At 35.6% G+C, this 22892-nt stretch overlaps 1 protein-coding gene across 8 annotated transcripts in view; it reads right to left on the bottom strand.

Moving 5' to 3' along the window:
* The window catches only part of LOC135204191 (solute carrier family 12 member 6-like), a 1011876-nt gene that overhangs the window by 51276 nt on the left and 937708 nt on the right, over positions 1–22892 (bottom strand). For 5 of the 8 annotated variants that reach the window (XM_064234266.1, XM_064234265.1, XM_064234262.1 and 2 more), the window contains exons 3-11: positions 12102–12177; positions 11147–11402; positions 8940–9125; positions 6020–6255; positions 4620–4819; positions 3953–4114; positions 3542–3698; positions 2882–3114; positions 2533–2692 (exon numbers count right to left, since the gene is read on the bottom strand). In XM_064234266.1, the coding sequence (XP_064090336.1) occupies positions 2533–2692; positions 2882–3114; positions 3542–3698; positions 3953–4114; positions 4620–4819; positions 6020–6255; positions 8940–9125; positions 11147–11402; positions 12102–12177 (1666 nt within the window). Of the gene's footprint in view, positions 1–2532; positions 2693–2881; positions 3115–3541; positions 3699–3952; positions 4115–4619; positions 4820–6019; positions 6256–8939; positions 9126–11146; positions 11403–12101; positions 12178–16403; positions 16551–17841; positions 18720–18783; positions 18856–22892 lie in introns of those variants that run through there. The other 3 variants (XM_064234267.1, XM_064234270.1, XM_064234268.1) reach the window with 3 other exon arrangements.

Here is a 22892-nt window from a genome sequence, read left to right as displayed (position 1 = left end):
GGATCCAAATCCAAGCATGTGAACCATGTCATGATAGCCATCTTTGCTCTAGCAAACAAACACAAATGGCATCTGTCCGCCACTCACTGGCGGGGTAAGAAATGTGATAGCAGACGCTTTGTCCCGGTCAGTCCCTCTGGAATCAGAATGGTCCCTAGACGACGGGTCATTCCGGTGGATATGCCGGAGAGTCCCAGGTCTCCAAGTAGATCTCTTCGCCTCACAAGCGAACCACAAGCTCCCTTGCTATGTGGCCCCCAACCTGGACCCTCTGGCTTATGCCACGGACGCCCTGTCGTTAGATTGGGATCAGTGGAGAAAAATTTATGCCTTTCCTCCAGTGAATCTCCTCTTGAAAGTCTTGAGCAAGCTGAGGACTTTCAAGGGAATAGTAGCTCTGGTTGCACCGGACTGGCCCAAGAGCAACTGGTATCCTCTACTTCTGGAATTGGGTCTCCGACCTCAACGGATTCCCAATCCCAAGCTGTCACAATCAGTACAAATGAGGACTGTGTTCGCTTCCTCAGGAATTCTTCAGACCCTAACTTTATGGACTTCATGAAGTTTGCGGCTAATAAAGATGCTAATATTGATCCACAAAATATCCTCTTCCTAGAATCAGATAAGAGAGAGTCAACTATTAGACAATATGACTCAGCTGTTAAAAAATTAGCATCCTTCCTGAAAGAATCAAACACTACAACCATGACAGTTAATTTAGCTATATCCTTTTTCAGATCCTTATTTGAAAAAGGTTAGCAAAGCTAGCACTATTACTACTCATAAATCGGCTTTGAAGAAGATCTTTCAGTTAGGTTTCCAGATAGATCTGACTGAATCTTATTTCACGTCTATCCCTAAAGCCTGTGCTAGACTTAGACCTTCTCAAAGGCCGACTGCAGTTTCATGGTTCTTAAAAATGATGTCCTCAAACTAGCTTCAGATACTGACAACTCGTCTTGTACATTCATAATGCTTCTTAGAAAGACATTATTCTTATTAAGCCTAGCTTCAGGAGCTAGAATTTCAGAACTGTCGGCTCTATCCAGAGATACGGGTCATGTGGAATTCCTCCCCTCAGGAGAAGTTCTGCTTGCTCCGGATCGTAGTTTTTTGGCTAAAAATGAGGATCCTCTTGCAAGGTGGGCCCCTTGGAAAGTCATCCCACTTCCGCAAGACCCTTCTCTCTGCCCAGTATCAACTTTAAGAGCCTTTCTATCTCGTACATCCTCAAGATCCTCAGGTTCTCTCTTCATGAGAGAAAAAGGTGGTACTTTGTCAGTAAAAGGTATTAGACAACAAATCCTTTACTTCATTAAACAAGCCAATCCTGATTCATTTCCAAAAGCACATGACATCAGGGGAGTAGCCACCTCAATTAATTACTTTCAACATATGAACTTTGAGGATCTTAAAAAGTATACTGGATGGAAATCTCCGACAGTCTTTAAACGTCATTATCTAAAGTCCTTGGTGGAATCTTTAAAACTTTTCTGCAGTAGCAGCGGGAAACATTGTTTCTCCTGATACTGTATAGTAGCCGTAGTTCAGATCCAGGTTCCTCTCTACCTACCTCATCCAACATGCCTCACCCTATCGCCATGCTACTCGGATATCCTAGCCTTAGCGCTGGAGATCATATTAGTGGATTGTCCCCTTATTTTTTTGCTAGGGACATCCACACTATGTACTGATAATGTACTTCAGTGTACCTACCCTTATTTTTATGCTAGGTTAGGACACAATGTGTTTGTATATTTTGTAAATAAGTTATCTAAGTAAATCTATTGTGTTAAATTACACTGCATTATTATATTTTACTATGTTTACTGTAATTTAAGTACTTTACATTACTAACTTTCTTTTATATCACTGTTTAGAATAAGTTAGCCTTAAGTACTTAGTTTATATGCTGTAATAACTGATTTACTTATATTATATCCATTATTTTACAACTGATTTTCATTTGTCCTTTTTTCCCATCTTGTCTGTTTCTCTGGTACTCTTTCATAGGCCGACACGAGCTGAGCCCAGAAAAGGGATTTTTGACGAAGGGAAAACAAAATCTATTTCTGGGTGATTGGCTCGGGTTTCCGCCCTATGAAACCCCCCCACCCTGTATTGATTGCCCCCCCCCCTGCAGGACAAGATGTTTTTAGATTAAGGATGACCGCTAGGGGCGCTGCTGTCCGTGGCGTCCTCTAGTAGTAGTAGTAGCGGCCGCATCGCCCGTTGGTATCAGCTCTCTCTTGTGGGGATTTTGATTGGAAGGTCTAATTGGTGAATGTCTCGTGGTAGTGTTCCCACTCGCCCCTATTACCATACCGACACTTCTTTTTAAGAGTGAGCGAGTCAGTTTTACTGACATTTTCTTAATTTTGTTTTTCTCTGGTAATTTTAGATTAATTTTACCTAGAAAGAATGATATTAAGGATCCTTTCATAGGGCGACACGAGCCAATCACCCAGAAATAGATTTTTCCTTCGTCAAAATCCCTTTATTACAATTAATCAAATTAGCAAAGTAACATACCAATGATAATATTTGAATCTTGGTCTCCAGTTTGGTGTGCGAAGTAATGTTTGTAGAGCACATGCAAGATTAACAAAACCATAACACATAAGGAAAAACATGGAGAGAATTGGAGCTATGTAATCAAGATTACCAATCAGGATGGCAATTTGGCAGATACCTGTAAATAAAAAATAATTTCAGTTTTTTTAAGTACACCTCTTTATATAATCAATTATTACAAAATAACATACAATAAAAAATAAAACAATATGGGTGATAATTAGACAACAACAATAATGCCAAATGGACCAAAATTGGGTGCATTATATTCTACTCTGAAAATAAAAATTCCTACTACAAATCCTACCCCCAGTTATCAGAAGAGCTCTTAATGGTTCCCCTCGAGCAGAGGCAACAGCAAAAGGTGCCAAAAATGGAATTATACCATCTTTTGCAATAGCCTGCAATAATCTTGGTGCTCCAGTGAGTGACTGAAGGCCTGCTCCCATGGTTGAAAGGAGAGATCCTACCAGGATGACCCACTCATTTGGCCATGAAATGGAAGCTATAGCCAGTTTACCACCTACACTTTGGCCAAACCTAAAAGACAATGATATTGGTAGAGATCTAGTCTTGGCAAAATCACATTGATAAAATCTTATAGTACTTAAAAAGTAAATAATGAAAAAAATTTAGGATTATTAATCAGAACAAAGTTTACCCAGTGCATATGTGACTTGGTTTACAAAGTTGTTGGGGACAAGAAATGTATTGAATCATTAGTAAGTACTTTGTATTCACTAAACTAGTGTTTGTTTATAACTGAACCTGGCCTAAAAAGCCTCTGTTTAATTTGGGTCTGATCACAAAGTACAAACCTTGTAATTAAAGCAAATACAAAGTTTCATGCCAATACAATATCAACAATGATTATTTTCAAAGGAAAGTTTTATGTAAACCACTGTGCAATCTTTCTAATTTTTGTACATAAAAAACTAAATAGTACCAAGTTTTTAATACAACTTACTTATCTCGCATCAGTATGACGTCATATGAACCAGCAAATAGCAGCAAGTAACTTAAATAAACTATGGAAGTAGTTACGATGGCTGCCAAAGTACCCACTGGAATGCTCTTCTGTGCATCAGCCAAATCTCCTGACCTATTGCTACCGGCCATGATACCTAAAAGGTAATATCGTTTTAGAAATATAGTACGCACATTACAAGCTGGTGCTCTGACACCATCCTGCAAATCAATGGAAGTCAACTACTACTGCTAAAAATATTCAAGACCTGAAACAATTCTGGGAATCAATGGCAGTAAGCTACTGCTAAACATATTTATCAAGACCTCTGACACCATTCTGTGAATCAATGGAGGTCAACTTCTACTAAAAATATTAATCAATAATGTATTGGGAGGAAAAGCTACTAACCAGTGCAGGAAGGGAAGAAAATTCCAACAAGGGTGGTGAAACTTGTGGTGATATCAATCATGACTTGATTGTATGTTGGATTATTGAGGGCTTCGTAGTCATCAGGATTATCACCATCTGCAATAACCTGACCCTTTTCCATGAAGTGAGAACCCAAATTTTCTAGAAAAGGACAAAAAATACATTAATAATCTTCAACATGAAATAAAAAAAATTGGTGCTATATACGTACATACATACTCGACAGTTTTCTCATAAGTGAAATTTAAAAAAAGGATGAATTTCTCAATTTTGATTCAAAAGGAGTGAATTCGATACTATGGCATGAAAGTCTTTGGCTTTAAGAAAAAAAATTCTAATTATTGTGCAAAGGCATACAAGATGAGTAACAAACGGATGTTCCAAAATGAAGAGAAGGATGGAAGAGGAGGCAAGAAATGAGCAATTTCAAGCCAAAAATAATTAATTGATTTGTCTCTTAAATATGGTAAGCTGCAGGAACCAAGGTGGCATACAACGGCATATTTGCAGTCCACAAATTCAGTAAAATCAAACCGTAAAAAGAAAAATGCAACTTGGGTTTTTCTTTAAAGTACTTGGAAGACGCGATAGCTGGAAGCCATGAAAAACTTGCGGTCCAAAAACAAACTAAAATCTATCATCTTACTGGTAAATACACTGGAAGCTAATCCCAATATAGCTGGACGAAGAGTCGTGTTGTGGTCTCTAAAGTAAGGGTCACAGTCAGTGATGTTAGTGGCCACAGATCCATTACCCTTTGCACAATAAATGTTCCACATATCACCGTCAGGTTCTTTGCTGCAATTCTGGACTTGAGATAGCAATCTGGCTCCAAGTATACACATCCTATGGGAAAATGTTTAACCTCAACAGATTTGTTATAAAGTTGTTACTACAACTAACTGAAAAACCATATTAGCACGTATATCATAACTCATGCAGTATGTTTTCAAATACTTCAGTAATTGGTCAAGCATAGTTATATGCGTACTATACAACAATGAATCAATACCTTTCAATACTTTAAAAGCAAAAAACTGACAATTTACCCTTGTGGCAAATGCAATCTACTATCCAAACCCTTCCAGGTCTAAGCAACAATCTGCACTCCATACTACTTTCCCCATTCATGGTTTTCCATGAACTCTATCATAAGGCTAAAATTCTTCATGATCTTAATAGTAATCTGCCTTAATAATCAAATATCCTTAAATTTCAATTTGTCATCTCAAAAGAAAATGATCTGATATTAAACATCTAGATTGAAATTTAATGATACAATACAAAACCTTAAAATTCAAGTTAAAAAATCTTTAGGTAAATTTTACATTTGGCAGTACATACAATAGTAGACACATCACCCGTGCATCTGATGTCTAGGCCAGTCCCTTATGATACTCCTGATTGGCTGTTGATAAGCCAATCACAGGGCTGGAAACTCTCAGTCACTCTTGAGCGTTCACATTGGCAGGATGTATGTTCCACCTCTCCTGAGGGATACTTTTGAAAGACATACCCCTTAGGAGAGGTGGAACATACATCCTGGCTATATGAACTCTCAAGAGAGACTGAGAGTTTCTATCCCAGTGATTGGCATATCAACAGCCAATCAGGAGCATCGTAAGGGACTGGCCTAGACATCAGATGCACGGGTGATGTGAATCTACTATAGTAACCAATGGTTCTACTCGGCAGGCCAAGAGCTTTAAATGATTTTCTCAATACTCTTAAACTATTGTATCACAGTACAACATAAGGATTAAGGAAGGCACTGTGGCAAGAACAGATACATCATAAAGTCAAATAAAACCAAACATGTATTCCCAGTGTATATAAAATTCTTAGTTATACCAAGCAAGTAAATTTAAAAGACCGATCAAAACATAAGGAACTGGTTTGAAATGAGGTGGAAAGGGTTGAAATTGGGCACTAGGCTTGGTATACATACAAACAAAGGACGATCATTGTTTGTCAAAGACCTCTATGAAGACCAAGTTACTTTCTATTCAAGAGAGTAAAAAATAAGAGGTAATACGTATAACTTACTGCAATTTCTCAGACCCATTGATGTTGACAAAGACCCCAACAAGGATGGCAATAATGGAACCTATGACACAAGCTAGCGCAATGGCAGCAAATTTGCTGACGAAAGCGACGCCGATGCTGACGATGGTACACATGATCCACAGGAGAATGGTTCCGTAGACTCTGAAGTTATTGTACATTATATTTGCGTCTTTCGTGAAATCGCCGAATATCGATAACACCGGTGCCATATAAGTCTGGAAAACACAAAGTCGTTGTAAAGAAGATAAAGAAAACGGCCACAGATTGGATATTGCTATGAATGTTACCACTATATTATTCATTTGCTTCAGCAGACTTATAACCATAGGCAGGGCTCTAAAAAAAATTAAGTATTTTTGGAAATTCAGGTTATTAAGTTCCAGAAATGTGCCAGATGATGTGAACTGGTGACAACTTAAGCAAATTACACAAGTATCTGATGAATATCTGTGATGATTAGCTAATTGTATTATACTGTACTGCACAATATATTAGATTTTTGCTCAGCTAAGACCATAGGGAAAAAAATTACCTAAGGAAAAATGACAAAATGATGAACGTTAACATTAGCTATTATGGGAAAACTAAATTTCCCCATATTAATCTACCCTTTCACGACAACTGACACTCGATTAACCCTTAAACGCCGGAGCGGTAAATAAAAAAATGACTCCCGTATGCCGGAGGGGTTTCAGAGTGAGCGCGTAAGCGGAAAAATATTTTTTTCAAAAAATCACAGCGCGCTTAGTTTTCAAGATTAAGAGTTCATTTTTGGCTCCTTTTTTTGTCATTGCTTGAAGTTTAGTATGCAACCATCAGAAATGAAAAAAAATATCATTATCATATATAAATAATGCGATATATGATAGCGCAAAAACGAAATTTCATATATAATTGTATTCAAATCGCGCTGTGCGCAAAACGGTTGAAGGTAACAAGTTACTTTCTTTTTCGTTGTAATGTGCACTAAATTGCGATCATTTTGATATATAACACATTATAAAACGATAAAAGCAACACAGAGAAAATATTATCACAAAATAATGCATGAATTCGTAACGCGCTTACGTAAACACATATTTTTTTCAAAAATTCACCATAAATCTAAATATTGTCCTAGAGACTTCCAATATGTTTCAGAATGAAGACAAATGATTGAATATTACTATACTGTAAGAATATTAGCTTACAAATGCAGTTTTCGACCATATCTGACGAGCTAAAGTTGACCGAATGTCGAATTTTTTATATATATATTTTTTTATATGCAATTATTTCGGAAATAAGAAAAGCTACAACTTTCAAATATTTTTTGTTTTATTCTACATGAAATTGCGCACATTTTCATATATAAAACTCTATGAAATGCCTAATATGAAACGGAGCAAATATTCCGAGAATGGGACTTACGCATTTCGGAGATTTGTGGCGGAGAATCCGCGCGCGGAGGGCGGAAGGAAAAGTTTTTTTTAAAAATTCACCATAAATTTAAATATTGTGCTAGAGACTTCGAATTTGTTTCACGATGAAGATAAATGACTGAATATTACTAGACTGTAAGAGTTTTATCTTACAATTGCGTTTTTCGATCATTTCGGTAGAGTCAAATTTGACCGAACGTGGTTTTTTTTCTATTTATCGTGATTTATATGCAAATATTTCGAAAATGAGAATAGCTACAACCTTCAACTATTTATTGTTGTATTATACGTGAAATTGCGCACATTTTCATAGATAAAACGTTATGTAACGGCTAATTTAAAATGGTGCAAACATTACCACAATCGCACGTATGATTTTTTCGGAAGAGTTACCGCGCGGACGTAAAGAAAATGTTTTTTTTTTTTCATAAATTCACCATAAATCGAAATATTGTGCTAGAGACTTCCAATTTGTTGCAAAATGAAGGTAAATGCTTGAATATTACTAGAATATAGGCGTTTTAGCTTACAATTGCGTTTTTCGACCATTTCGGTAGAGTCAAAATTGACCGAAGGTTGAAAATTTGTCACTTATCATTTTTTATATGAAAATATTTCGAAATTGATAAAAGCTACAACCATGGGTTGTTTTAGTTGTATTGTGCATGAAATTGCGCACATTTTCATATATAAAACTTTATGTAACGGCTAATTTAAAATGGTGCAAACATTACCACAATCGCATGTATGATTATTTTCGGAAGAGTTACCGCGCGGACGTAAGGAAAAAGTTTTTTCATAAATACACCATAAATCGAAATATTGTGCTAGAGACTTCCAATTAGTTGCAAAATTAAGTTAAATGATTGAATATTACTAAAATATAAGAGTTTTAGCTTACAATAGCGTTTTTCGACCATTTCGGTAGAGTCAAAGTTGACCGAAGGTTGAAATTTTGGCACTTATCGTTATTTATATGAAAATATCTTAAAACTGATAAAAGCTACAATCATGAGTATTTTTTTGTTGTATTCTACATACAAATGCGCACATTTTCATATATAATACTCTATGTAACGGCTAATTTAAAATGGTACAAAAATTATGTCAAAGTGACGAAATAATTTCAGAGATGTGTCACAGATACTTTTTAGTGCGGCAAGAAAGAAATTCGCGCTTGCGCGCCTGCGTAACGATTGTAAACAAAACAACACCTTGATCCGTGAACTCCCAGCATCCCCCAAGGCGCGTGATTCAAGAGTTTTCGGCTGGTAGGCCTAAAAGTATTTTTCCGCGAATTTTTAAAAAAACTTTTGTATGTCGACGTTAAAATACGTCCAGTCGGTCACCCGAAGAAGAACGAAAAAATGTCCGACCGGTAAAAGATAACCGTCCAGGTCGGTGTTTAAAGGGTTGAAGTAAGTCTTAGTTATCAGACAAACATAGCAGAAATCAACTATACTTGAAAGTGCACTTACTAAAAGGATCTCAATAGCTCCAATGATATACATAGCACCGGCAACCGTAGTGCCTATATAAAACAGGAGGCCTACCGCTCCTCCAAACTCTGGCCCCAAGGATCGGGAAATCATGAAGTACGAGCCTCCCGCTGGAACGACACCGTTTGTGGCGATGGCAGACATGGAAATTCCAGTTAAAAAGGTCTGGAATAAAAACAAGAGAAAATGTTCCCATTAAAGGATTTATTATGCCAGGTATTCATCTGCTATTTTAAAGCAACATTATTTCTTGCGTCTTTATTTATCATCATACCTCAACCTGTATCGGACATTACCTCATGGCTACCACCAGGGCAATAATTACATTAAGAAGCTACAATACCTATCTAATGTCCAGTGTAAACTTACATATAAAAATCTAAAACTAAAAACTAAAAGTATAAATATATTGGTGAGTATTTTCAGCACTTCTGACTAAGACTTGGTATCTTGGTGAGTATTTTCAGCACTTCTGACTAAGACTTGGTATCTTGGCGAGTATTTTCAGCACTTCCAACTGAGACTAGGTACCTTGGTGAGTATTTTCAGCACTTCTGACTAAGACTTGGTATCTTGGCGAGTATTTTCAGCACTTCCAACTGAGACTAGGTACCTTGGTGAGTATTTTTAGCACTTCTGACTAAAACTAGGTATCTTGGTGAGTATTGTCTACACTTCTGCCTAAGACTTGCTATCTTGGCGAGTATTTTCAGTGCTTCTGACTATGACTAGGTATCTTGGTGAGTATTTTCAGCACTTCTGACTAAGACTTGCTATCTTGGCGAGTATTTTCAGCACTTCCAACTGAGACTAGGTACCTTGGTGAGTGTTTTCAGCCCTTCTGACTAAGACTAGGTATCTTGGCGAGTATTTTCAGCGCTTCTAAGACTAGGTATTTTGCTGAGCATTTTCAGCACTTCTGACTACGACTTGGTATCTTGGCAAGTATTGTCTGCACTTCTGACTAAGACTAGCTATCTTGGCGAGTATTTTCAGCCCTTCTGACTAAGACTAGGTATCTTGGCGAGTATTTTCAGCACTTCTGATTATATCGTTGTATAAGTTTACAAGATGTTACTGTGTAGTTGATATTGAACTTGGAAACACAATTTGTCTTCATCTCCTTGGTTACCACAGGTCAATGGTTTCCCCCAACATAGGCTTGGCAGGGTGTCGTCTGCTTCAGATCTGTAGGCCGTCCCAGGTCTGCAAGGACAGCTTGCCAGGTTTTGCAAACTGAAAAGGCCTTCCTACATAAGGGATTTTGATGAAGGAAAAATCTATATCTGGGCAAGGACCTGTGTCGCCCAGTGAAATACTTCCTTTAGTGTTCATAGCTACTGACAGACGACACATCTCTTGTATGAGTCTCACACACTTCCCCCCTTTGGATTGAGCAAACTAAGCTCAACACCTAAAAAATACATTCTCCCTGGAGTCCAGCCAGTGGATATTCTACTTCAAGCCTTCAAGAGTCTCACTGGAGCCAATGGTACAAGTCCTCTGTTAATTTTCTAATACTAGATGGTAGCTTGGAATTTTCGCCTGAAAGGCTGCACTCGAGTGACTCGACACTACTTATAAACTGTAGTTTCTTATTACAATTACTGCCAGGTGACAAGACACGAGTCAACGGCTGTGATAATACAGCTGGCAGAAGATTAAATAAAAAAATGATTATAGTTCCTTGAAACTAGTAATCTATGATATAGCAGCAAAATCAATTGTTGATAGAAACGCTGCCCATTTTGTTGATCACTGGCTATTTGTATTGTTTGTGGATGTGTTATAAGCACAACAATAGCTGCCAGAATTTAATTGTTCCTTTGAAAAATAAATTAGAATTACAAAGGACGTATATTAAATATAGATATACAAGCAATATTTCTAAGTATGTAACTAAAGAATTTTTAAACTATACGTTTTTATTTTGGTTTATATTGATTCTGTAGCAAAATGTTGTTGATATTTATATTTTTGTATTAACAGAATTATCCAAATAATGTAAATTATTGGAATGTAATTGTATTTTTGTAATAAAAGATAAAAAAAAAATAATAAATAAAAGGAGCAGCGCAGTGGAGCGGCGATTTTAACCTTCCCTTTCACGACCCAAACCTGGAAGAAACGAGTTTATACGAGAAAATGGAAAATGTTAAGTCCTAGAATTCACGGGGCGTCCTTACCGTACAGCAACAAATAAAGACTATGGTGAACGCCAAGACGGCTCCAGCCGTTCCGACGATCCAGGGCATACGGATGAAGAGGATGACGCCGAAGATGTTCTGGATGCATGGCAGATAGACGCCCATGACGGTACCGAGCTTGGCTGCCGGCTTGGATTTGCTGGCGTCCATCTCGACCGCGGAGGGGATCGTGGCATTGTAGTTAGCCAGGGAATTGATCATCATAGACACCCTTGGCCGCTCAACCATCTCCTCCTGGAATGGGAAGGAGAGTTAAAAAAAAAAAAAAAAAAAAAAAAAAAAAAGCAGAATTGAAGTACTGGGTCCATGAACTTGGTAGTAATAATAATAATAATAATAATAATAATAATAATAATAATAATAATAATAATAATAATAATAATAATGGGGAAAGAGGGTAAAAAAATAATAACAAAAAAATAAAAAAAAATAATAAAAAGCTGGAATTGAAGTACTGGGTCCATGAGCTTGGTAATAATAATAATAATAATAATAATAATAATAATAATAATAATAATAATAATATAATAATAATGGGAAAGAGGTAAACAAATAACAAATAAAAAAAAAAAATAAAAAAAATTATAAAGGTGGAATTGAAGTACTGGGTTCATGAGCTTGGTAATAATAATATAATAATAATAATAATAATAATATAATAATAATAATAATAATAATAATAATAATAATAATAAACTTGTGCTATAACGTCCCTCTCATACATGCTTTATAAAAGGCCACTTAAGTATAATTCAAGAATAAACAAAAACTTGAAACAAGATATTTTGGTAGTCTTAAAGTATATATCGTCTCCTAAATTGACAGAACAAGCTTGACAATATTATACAATGAGTACTGGTAATATATATATATATATATATCTATATATATACTATATATATATATATATATATAACTTGAACATATACTAAACGAGTAGAGGTACAAATTCCTTTCGTAGCCACTCATCTCTTTCATGTCTACCATGATCGGCTTGTCGTCCGCTCCATCTGAAAAGAGATAAGAGATTCGAAAATTAATTAAAGTCTTAAAAAAAAAAAGTTTTGCGATCGTGAAACTATGAGACGTCATTGAAAAAAAAATATTTTTTTTCATCAACAAATAATGCGACTGTAATTGTAAACAATTCTGTTACTTTCCAGTTAGGGAAAGTGATTAAAAAAAATTGTTGCTGTCACATTGTGGAAATTGTTTTTAAAAACTGTCACTGTCAAATTATGAAAATTGTTTTAAAAACTGTTACTGTCAAATTATGGAAATTGTTTTAAAAACCGTCACTGTCAAATTATGGCAATTGTTTTAAAAAATGTCACTGTCAAATTATGAAAATTGTTTTTAAAAATGTCACTGCCAAATTATGGAAATTGTTTTAAAAACTGTCACTGTCAAATTATGGAAATTGTTTTAAAAACTGTCACTGTCAAATTATGGAAATTGTTTTAAAAACTGTCACTGTCAAATTATGAAAATTGTTTTAAAAAATGTCACTGTCAAATTATGGAAATTGTCTTCAAAACTGTCCATGTCAAATTATGAAAATTGTTTTTAAAAATGTCACTGCCAAAATATGGAAATTGTCTTAAAAAAAAACTGTCCATGTCAAATTATGGAAAGCTTCAAAACGCCATGTAAATTAGAAAAATTGTTTTTTAAAAAATTTTCACTGCCACAAAAATATAGAAATTGTCTTTAAAAAACCTGTACCTGCAATTATGAAAATTGTTTTTAAAAATGTCACTGTCAAATTATGAAAATTGTTTTAAAATCTGTCACTGTCAAATTATGAAAATTGTTTTAAAAAATGTCACTGTCAAATTATGAATTTAAAAAAAAATGTCACTGTCAAATTATGGAAATTGTTTTAAAAACTGTCACTGTCAAATTATGGAAATTGTTTTAAAAAGTGTCACTGTCAAATTATGGAAATTGTATTAAAAACTGTCCCTGTCAAATTATGAAAATTGTTTTAAAAACGGTCCCTTACAATTATGGAAACTGTTTTAAAAAATGTCCCTGTCAAATAATGGAAATTGTTTTAAAAATTGTCCCTGTCAAATTATGGAAATTGTTTCAAAATCTGTCGCTGTCAAATTATGGAAATGTTTTAAAAACTGTCACTGTCAAATTATGGACATTTTTTAAAAAACTGTCACTGTCAAATTAACGATATTTAAAAAAAAAACTTCCACTGTCAAATCATGGAAATTGTTTTGAAAGTATCTGTCATCATCCCATCGTGAGATTTAGCCTGACAAATGTTTTGTCATCAGTACCCAGTTACAAGTAAGAAAAAAGAAAAAAAAAATTTCTCGTCAACCAATTATGAGATTTAGTTTTGGAAAACCCATATCACCATCCAATTATGAGATTTAGTCTGATAAAACCAGCTTCACGTAATGAGATTTACATGAGAAATATTTTCTTTATCGGGAATTATTACTTTGTGAAAAAGATACGTAAATTCTACCCTCAAATCCGCACCGTAAACAATTTAATTAACTGATAACAAAATAGGCATGTACCCAATGTAAATATGTCGTAGAGTTAAGAAATTACTGTCAAAGCAGCATCTTGACCAATTTAAATGTTAACGAGAGAATCCACAGGCATACATTATGACACACATACAGACTAGGAAACAGCTGTACACAGATAAAACTTAAGTTAACAAACAAACACACAAAGCTACGGAATTCCTCCTCTGGTAACATGTATATATGTAAAATATCCATGTACCCAAGACGTGAATGCACCCATGTATGTATATATATATATACATACATATATATATATATATATATATATATATATATATATATAAAATGTTATTTAGTATATGCACAAAAAACACACAAACATTTAACAAAGATGATAAAGCATATGTTTCTCAGTCTATCTCAGCCACAAACAAATAGCTGCCCTCCTATCAGGAATGAGATTCGAGATCCCACCCCACCACACACACACAAAATAAACAAACAAATAAATAAATAAAAAAAAAAAAAATAAAAAAAATTACGACACGATAATAAATAAAAAATTACAACCTCGACTTGAAGCCAACGATTGTTTACATAGACATGCATTAAAAAGAAAAAAAAATAATTGTCTTGCTTCTGTAAGCGCCAATAACAATTTAATCTCATCCAAGCAGAGCAGAGCACAATGGAGGGCAGGGGGGGTGGGGTGGGGGGATTCGGTGGCCATGATTGGGCGCTGGTGGGGGCAGGGGGCGGGGCGCCCGAAGGTCACAATCAAGTTACAGAAAGATTAATAACTTTCTTTTATGTCTCATTTTACGAGACATAAAAGGTGGGCTGACACTTCACTCACCTTGTTACTAACCCAAAGATCCTGGGTCAGTGTGTAAGTTCTCGTGAAAGAGTTTAGTTTTACTTGTAGTATATTCTCCTGTGGACTTTTCATTCACTTTACGTTTTTTTTTTGTTTTGTATTTTAATCACGCCAAGATGACGAACTAATCATGTGTTAAATGGTATTCCAAAAATAATGGCATCAACATAACTAATTTTTATATATATATATATATATATATATATATATATATATTATATATATATATTATACATGCATACATATATAATTAATATATACATTTATATATACGTTACATATATAAATACACACACACACACACACACACACACACACACACATATAGATATATATATATATATATATATATATATATATATATATATATAAATTCCCAATGGTAACCACAATGAACTAGCATCATCAGTGTTCGAAAATTCAGTAAACAAAACGAACGACGTCAGAATGGCTAAACCATCTCCAACTCTAATGTCCCCAGGATTACCGATCACTACACACACACCACACACACACACACACACACACACACACACATATATATATATATATATAGATATATATATATATATATATATATATAAATTCCCCAATGGTAACCATTGAACCTAGCATCCAGTGTTCGAAAATTCAGTAAACAAACGAACGACGTCAATGGCTAAACTCATCTACAACGCTAATGCCCCAGGATACAGACACACACACACACACACACATCACACACACACACATATATATATATATATATATATATATATATATATATATATATATATATATTATATATATATATATAAATCCCAATGGTAACCACAATGAACTAGCATCATCAGTGTTTCGAAAATTCAGTAAACAAACGAACGACGTCAGAATGGCTAAACCTCATCGTCCAACGCTAATGTCCCCAGGATTACCAGATCAGGAAAAAGCAGTGTGCGAAACAGCTCACTCATCTAAAGTAATCGACATGGGACAGTGAGCCGTTCAATTCTGAGCTTTCGATAGAAAACGAGAATCAGCACTTATTCACGGTTCATTACGTAATGTTTCTAAATGAACCCAAAATCCTGGGAACGTATACCTGGTCATTTCTGTTTACCCTACATGACGGAGTCAAGTCCGTATAACAAGAGATTATTCTGGTAATTAAATATATAAATGGAAACCTATTTTGGTTATTTGATATTTATCCAACAGTACGGAGTCAATTCGTTATAATGAGAGATTATTCTGGCTATATATATATATATATATATATATATATATATATATATATATATATATATATATATATATATATATAAACATGTAAATAAATTACTTAAATAATGAAATGTCAGGATTCACATAAAAGAATTTGACAGGTACGTAATATTTGTTGCAAGGATTAACGAAATCCCCGACGAGAGAGAGAGAGAGAGAGAGAGAGAGAGAGAGAGAGAGAGAGAGAGAGAGAGAATGAACGTGTCCAAAATCGGACACAGTTTCAAAACCAGGATATGCTGTATATAACTGCAATAAACAGCATTTTCATTGTTATCGAGATAAATAGAGCCAGCTGGGAAAGGCTCATTAAAAAAACAGCGACCCAGACAGACAGGAGAAATAAAATGGAAAGAGCATAATTATTGAGGTACACGTATCCCGCTTAGGCTTAAAATAGAGAGAAGAGGACTACACACACACACAGACACACACACAATTATAGCTACGTATTGCCTCTTTCCATCACCAACATCTGAATGGGAGAAAATTTCCACATTAACAAACTACAAAGTCGAACACATGCAAACAAATACAGTAGTCATAAAAAAAAAGGTCAACTTATTCTTCGAAGCGGTGACCTAGTACTCGGACTTACTCTTTCCCTTGGAGACCACCTCCTCCTTCGGGCATTCCTCTTTCAGCCTCTTGAAGGCGAAGAGGGAACCTAACAACGCCATTCCTCTTGGGAGGGCGTTTCCGACTCTGTGGGTTTTTTTTTTCGTGCGTTTAAGTAGCTTTAAAACTGGAAAAAAAATCGTGATAGTGTCACGAATTCGAGATGCCGATCAATAATATTGTTTGTTTGTTTGTATGGAACCAGTGGTTATTCAGCAACGAATGCGAAACGGTAAACAACTCGAATACCAATGTCAGAATATATATATATGATATATATATATATATATATATATAATAATTAATCTATATATATATATATATATATATATAATTTATATAAAATTGAATACACGTCAGCCGAGTATAGCACAAATGTATGTATAAAAACTGATACACGTCGACGTCCACATAACTCAAAATATTATCGCTCAGTATTGTCACAAAAAAAAAAAAACAAGGAGAACAATTGATGCAAACAATCAGAAATCACACGGCGGTGACGTATTGTTTATTCGACACTATACTCTGTTTTTTTCCATCTGTCCACCAGCATGTGGTGTTTGCGTATGGTAACACTGCGTCCCGGGCTTTTGATAGTTACATTCAGCTTACATTCAACAATAACAATAACCTTATTTCGAATATTAACGGTGTAATTCGCATACTATAAATTATTAAAACACTTTTCAGTTGCAAATGTACACCCAGATATCCTTTTATTTACCTAAAACTTACACATAGCGTAACTATTAAAAGCACGGAAAGCAGTGTTACCATGCGAAAACACCACAGGAAGATGGACAGATGGAAAAAAAGAGAGTATAGATAAGGGTCACCTTCACTTCTCGATACTTATAAAAAAAAAAGGAAAAATCGACAAGATATTTAACGAAAAATTAAATTAACTAAGATATTCATAATTGAATATAAAATTCAGGGCAAAGGCCAAGCATTGCGACCTATTAGGTCATCCAAAACGGAAATTGACAGTTATAAGGTCTGAAAGGTGTAACAGGAGGAAAACCTCAAAGCAGCTGCATTATGAAACTATCGTTAGGAGAGGCTGGAAAGTAAGATGGAAGAAAGAGACTATGAAAGGAGGTACAGTAAAAGAAACCAAAGGGGTTGGAGTAATGCCTCTACAGTGCACCGGATGAGGTGCCCTGACGGTACTAACCTCCCCTACCGGGAAATGAGGTTCGTATAATGTCATATGGATTCATATCAGTGTGAAGATTTTGTCATAGAAGCTTTTGTTAAGAAAATCTCAGAGAGGGAAAATTTGATCACAAAAGCACCCTGTTCTTCAAAAACTAACTGCTGGAGAGATTCGGTTAAAAGCAGTTTCATTAAGAAAAGATGAAAGCACAGCATGATTTTGCTTTGGCAGTAATTCATGCACTGTGGAAGTCTACCTTCGGCGGGGATTCGCAGCGAACCACTTCGTTTCGAACAACCGTTCATTATGTTTCAAAGGTGGTTCGATTCACTCGCACGATTCACTTCGAAGAGTTGACTCTGAAGCATGCAAGAATCTCCGAGATTCTAGCAGTGTAGTGACCGACTGGAATACTGAAGTGTTCTTTAGTACCCTAGAAGGTTGAAATTCTGATGCGTTCTACAGCTTAGAAACAATGAAACAATGAAGAGTTTTAAGCCTAGCGAAGGTCGGAGCTCTGAAGCGTTCTAAGCCTTGGAAAAACATGAGCTCTGAAGTGTTCTACTTCTTGGAAAAATATGTGCACTGAAGCGTTCTCCTCCTTGGAAAAACATGCGCACTGAAGTGTCCTACTACTTGGAAAAGCAAGAGCCTGAAGCGTTCTCCTCCTTGGAAAAATATGAGCACTGAATCGTTCTACGCCTTGGAAAAATATGTGCACTGAAGCGTTCTCCTCCTTGGAAAAATATATGCACTGAAGCGTTCTCTTCCTTGGAAAAACATGCGCACTGAAGCGTTCTACGCCTTGAAAAAGCATGAGCTCTGAAGTGTTCTACGCCTTGGAAAAGTATGAGCACTGAAGCGTTCTACACCTTGGGAAAAATGAGCACTGAAGTATTCTACGCCTTAGAAAAACAGCTACACTGAAGCGTTTGAACATTTAAATGTTGCAACCTGTGTAGAGTCTCAGCGCTGCTTAAACATCCGGCAGGTACAAATAACAGTTTTGCTCAGAATTGTTTTTATAATGGATAAAAAAAAAAAAACTTAAAACACTTCACCCCCGTGGGAACGCAACTCTCACAGTTAATATTCTGATAAAACATTAACATAACACACGAAAAGAATATCTTGAACATCAATACTGAATCCTAAGGCAACGCAAAAATAAATAAATAACCAAATAAAAAGAATCTACATCGAAAATACTGGTCGAAACCAGCACCAAGTCGAGCGGACACTGCGTCAGCGAAGTCGCAACTGAAGCCATCCTCCCACAGATAGGCTTTATCTAATCAAATTTTATAATGGCATGACAAAAGAGCTCAGATAAGGCTGATAAAAACAGCGGTAGCATTCCTCTCTTCGAGGAAAACCCAGCGGACCGTGTTTCAAAATATGCTTCAATGTCACACACACAGACCTTATATATACATATATATATATATATATATATATATATATATATATATATATATATATATATATATATATATATATATATGTATGTATGTATTCACATACATACATCGAGCTACAAATGTCCTTTAATATCTAATTCGCTCTACCTCGGAATTGATATATTTTCATTATGCTTAAACGAAGGGGAATTTTTAAGGCGATAAGAGAATTGTCGGATCCGGGGAGCGAACCCTCGAAACCATACAAATCCAGGACGACAGTGAAGCTTTTACCCACACCACCACCGCAAGAGGATATAAGTTTATGCCGTCTCTCACCCTCAAATACCTGTCGCGACAATTCTCTTATCGCCTAAAAAATTCCCCTTCGGTTAAGCATATATGAAAAAACATTAATTCCGAGGTAGAGCGAATTAGATATTAAAGGACATTTGTTGCTCGATGGATGTATATGAATCACGGTAATGTGATATGAGTCATATATATTCACCATAAAACGGATTATGAAAACGATGAGATAATATTATATATCCCATTTATACTTATAACTTTAACGATATAAACCGCATCGAAACAGTATAGACTGTAGACTTCCATCGAACATTAGACAGAGACTTCCAAATAGGCCTTGTGAGCAACAAGTCCCCAACAGTGCCAGCCAAGATAAGCCCTGAAAAGTTAATCAAGCTGGATTATTGAAAGGTGTTGTGTGTTTATCAGTCGTGTTGCTGTCACTAGCTGGATGGAGTTTCAGCAGATATTTGTTTGTTTGTTTGTATGGTGTTTTTACGTTGCATGGAACCAGTGTAGTTAGTCAGCAACGGGACCAACGGCTTTACATAACTTCCGAACCACGTCGAGAGTGAACTTATATCACCAGAAATACTACACATCTCTCACACCTCAATGGAATGCCCGAGAATCGAACTCGCGTCCACCGAGATTTCGGCAGATAAGACAGGCCAATGATCCAGTATTTATTGCACGAACGTGCAGAATTGCGGTCACTCTTCAGAAGTAATTATTTCTCATACCAACGAATTTAAGAAGTAGCGAATATAAATCAAGTGCAGAGACGAGCCCAAATATTCTCTCATCTATATTTAAAATGTAAAATTTAGGACAAAAGCCAAGCGCTGGGACCTATGAGGTGATTCAGCTTAGCGCTGAAAATGATGTTGAAACAATTGTTAGGAGAGGGTGGACAGTAAGACGTAAGAAAGAATATGAACGGAGGTATAGTAAAAATAATGAAAGAGGTTGCAGCTAGGGGTCGAAGGGACGCTGCAAAGAGCCTTTTAAGTAATGCCTACAGTGCACCGCGTGAGGTAGTACACTAACGGCAATATCTCCTTTCGGTATATATTAATTTGTGCTGCTTTCATTTAACCTTTGGTATACCTTGAAGCAGAGAATTCTTACTAATTATCGTATGATGCTGTAAATATATAGTCATACGTATTATAAAACACAAGTATTTTTTTACGAAAACCCGAAAATGTTATGTGAATCAGGCCTAGTACATTATCTTTCCGTTATCATTATGAGAAAAATATTTTATCATATGAAAAATATATTTTATCAAGGCACCTCACCCCACACACAGTGGTATTATCCCGAACAGCTGGTTTGGGTAACATGAGACTATTAATAGGAAATTACTTATAAGCAACGCAATGAAAAAAAAAAAACGTAAATCACAAATCAATATCATGACGCATGGGAAAATATCTAGTTTTAACACTACACAGGAACCTTCACTGCGTTGCAATCGAATATCTGAGGGTGTGATTATACCCACGTTTACATTAATTATTGGTCTGTAGTCAGTCACTATATGTACTGGTACACTCGGTGGCATTTACTGACGCACACATAAAGACACAAATTTATACACACGACATATGTATACTTATATATGTATATATATATATATATATATATATATATATATATATATATATATATATATATATGTCAGCAATCTTAACAGTAAAATAATTTTTATTCATGTTAGTACTACGCTACTATAACAAGTTATAACGATAACTTTCAGATAACTGAACATGACAGTACATTTCCGTGCCTCTCGGTGCCCTGATTTTATTAATTTTTTTCTACACATTTCTCTACCGTATTTTTACATTCAATATTCGTTACCACTTTAGCCTAATGCTAACAGTAAAATCGTAGCCGACACTCACTACTTGCGTAAATGTCGATATCTCTTCTTTGTGGGTATGTCCGTTTATCTAAAGCACATTTTGTCACAGGATAACATAAATATTGCAATATTAGAGCACAAGTCAACATGTACAAAAATAGCAGCTATGGTCGGTATTTCATGCACCAATTACTTATGATTATTTGTCCTGGATTTTACGTTAATGACATCTGTGAACACAATTAAAATTTATTTTCTCCTCCGTGTTTCTAATATACAGAACAATGGAGAATTTACATGAAATGTACACATGTACTTGACTAGGTGGTATACAGTAGCCATAACTCTCCACCAATTAATATGTACAAACACTATACTATGGGTAATTGTGTTCCATTGCAAATACGATAAAATACAAGAAATTAACCGAACTAAAAAAATCCGGTAACTACAGATCAGGGGCCTGTATCAACTGGTTTACTCAAACTATGGGTGTATTCTCGTAATACTCACACAGTTTTCTGAAGGATGTAACCAATATTCAATCATGGCAGCCTAATCATTTCTGTGGCCAATTCAACAAGGAGAAAAAACTTTTTCTTTCATGTCTGTCTACTCTCCTTTTGCAATGATTGCACCGGCAAATTCACTGTTGTTTCCGGACGTAACTGATACATAATGAAGAAGGACAATATCAAAATATTGCAAAAATAAAGACAATACACCGAACACTACAAATTCAACCGGTTCAAAAGATCTCTGCACTTCTTGTCAAAAGTTTCCCCCACCGAGCCAACCGGTTCAGTTGCCATTTTTCCTAAACTTATTGCAAATATGGCATACAGCTATTCATATTAAGTCATTTTTTTTCGGACCACTTCTATATTTTTCCATTTCAAGTAGTTTTAAGTAAATGCATATGAAAAAATATCACGAAAATTGTTCTTAAACAATATAAAAGACATTAAATCTAAGCATAGTTGACAACTCTCTCATCCCAGCGCCCAAATCGGCCGCTGATGGCGCGATTCTCTGTTCAACGACTCAAACTCGGTCTAGTCTTTCTGGCTCATACCAAGGCCATTTGACGGAGGAAAAATGAAATGTCCTTTACTTATCATCGTATCTACCCTACTTGCTCTTTGGACAGGCGTTTGATATACTTCGACAGGAAAGCCAGATTTGTTTAGGAACCCCATGACAGCAAATGAGGCGACAGCACCCACAGGATCCAAGTTGTGGTGCATTCCATAAAGCCCCTGTTGGAATAGCGCCGACTTCGTTAATCATTACCGCTGTAGCATTCGTCCTGGATAATCTTGACAGAAGATCAAAAATTTACTTGAAGACGTGTCACAGATAATACGTTTAAAAGGTTAAGGAACCAACCTATAGGTACGCTCCGAGGGGCACCGTTTGATCAGTTGAAACCTCATGTCATCAGTTTTCCCACAAACTGTGCCTGAATTGGATGTTATAATTTTTGCGAATATGCTGAAGCAACATTTCTCCCTACAATTAATCAGTATACGTATACTGGTGTCACTTTGTAAAATTAGGAAATATAAGACCAAATATGTATACTATTAAAAAAGGGAAGTGGTATTATTAATGAATATAAATTCACCTGACCTAGTTAGAACAGCACACTGAAAATGTCTGAAAACTTACTACAACTTTCCAGTATGTGTTTGCGTATATTTAAGTATTATATGTATATAT

This window comes from Macrobrachium nipponense, chromosome 44, assembly GCF_015104395.2.
Source record: "Macrobrachium nipponense isolate FS-2020 chromosome 44, ASM1510439v2, whole genome shotgun sequence".
Lineage (NCBI taxonomy): Eukaryota > Metazoa > Arthropoda > Malacostraca > Decapoda > Palaemonidae > Macrobrachium > Macrobrachium nipponense.
Note: the sequence above shows the minus strand (reverse complement) of the source record. Positions and strands in the feature narration are given on the sequence as shown.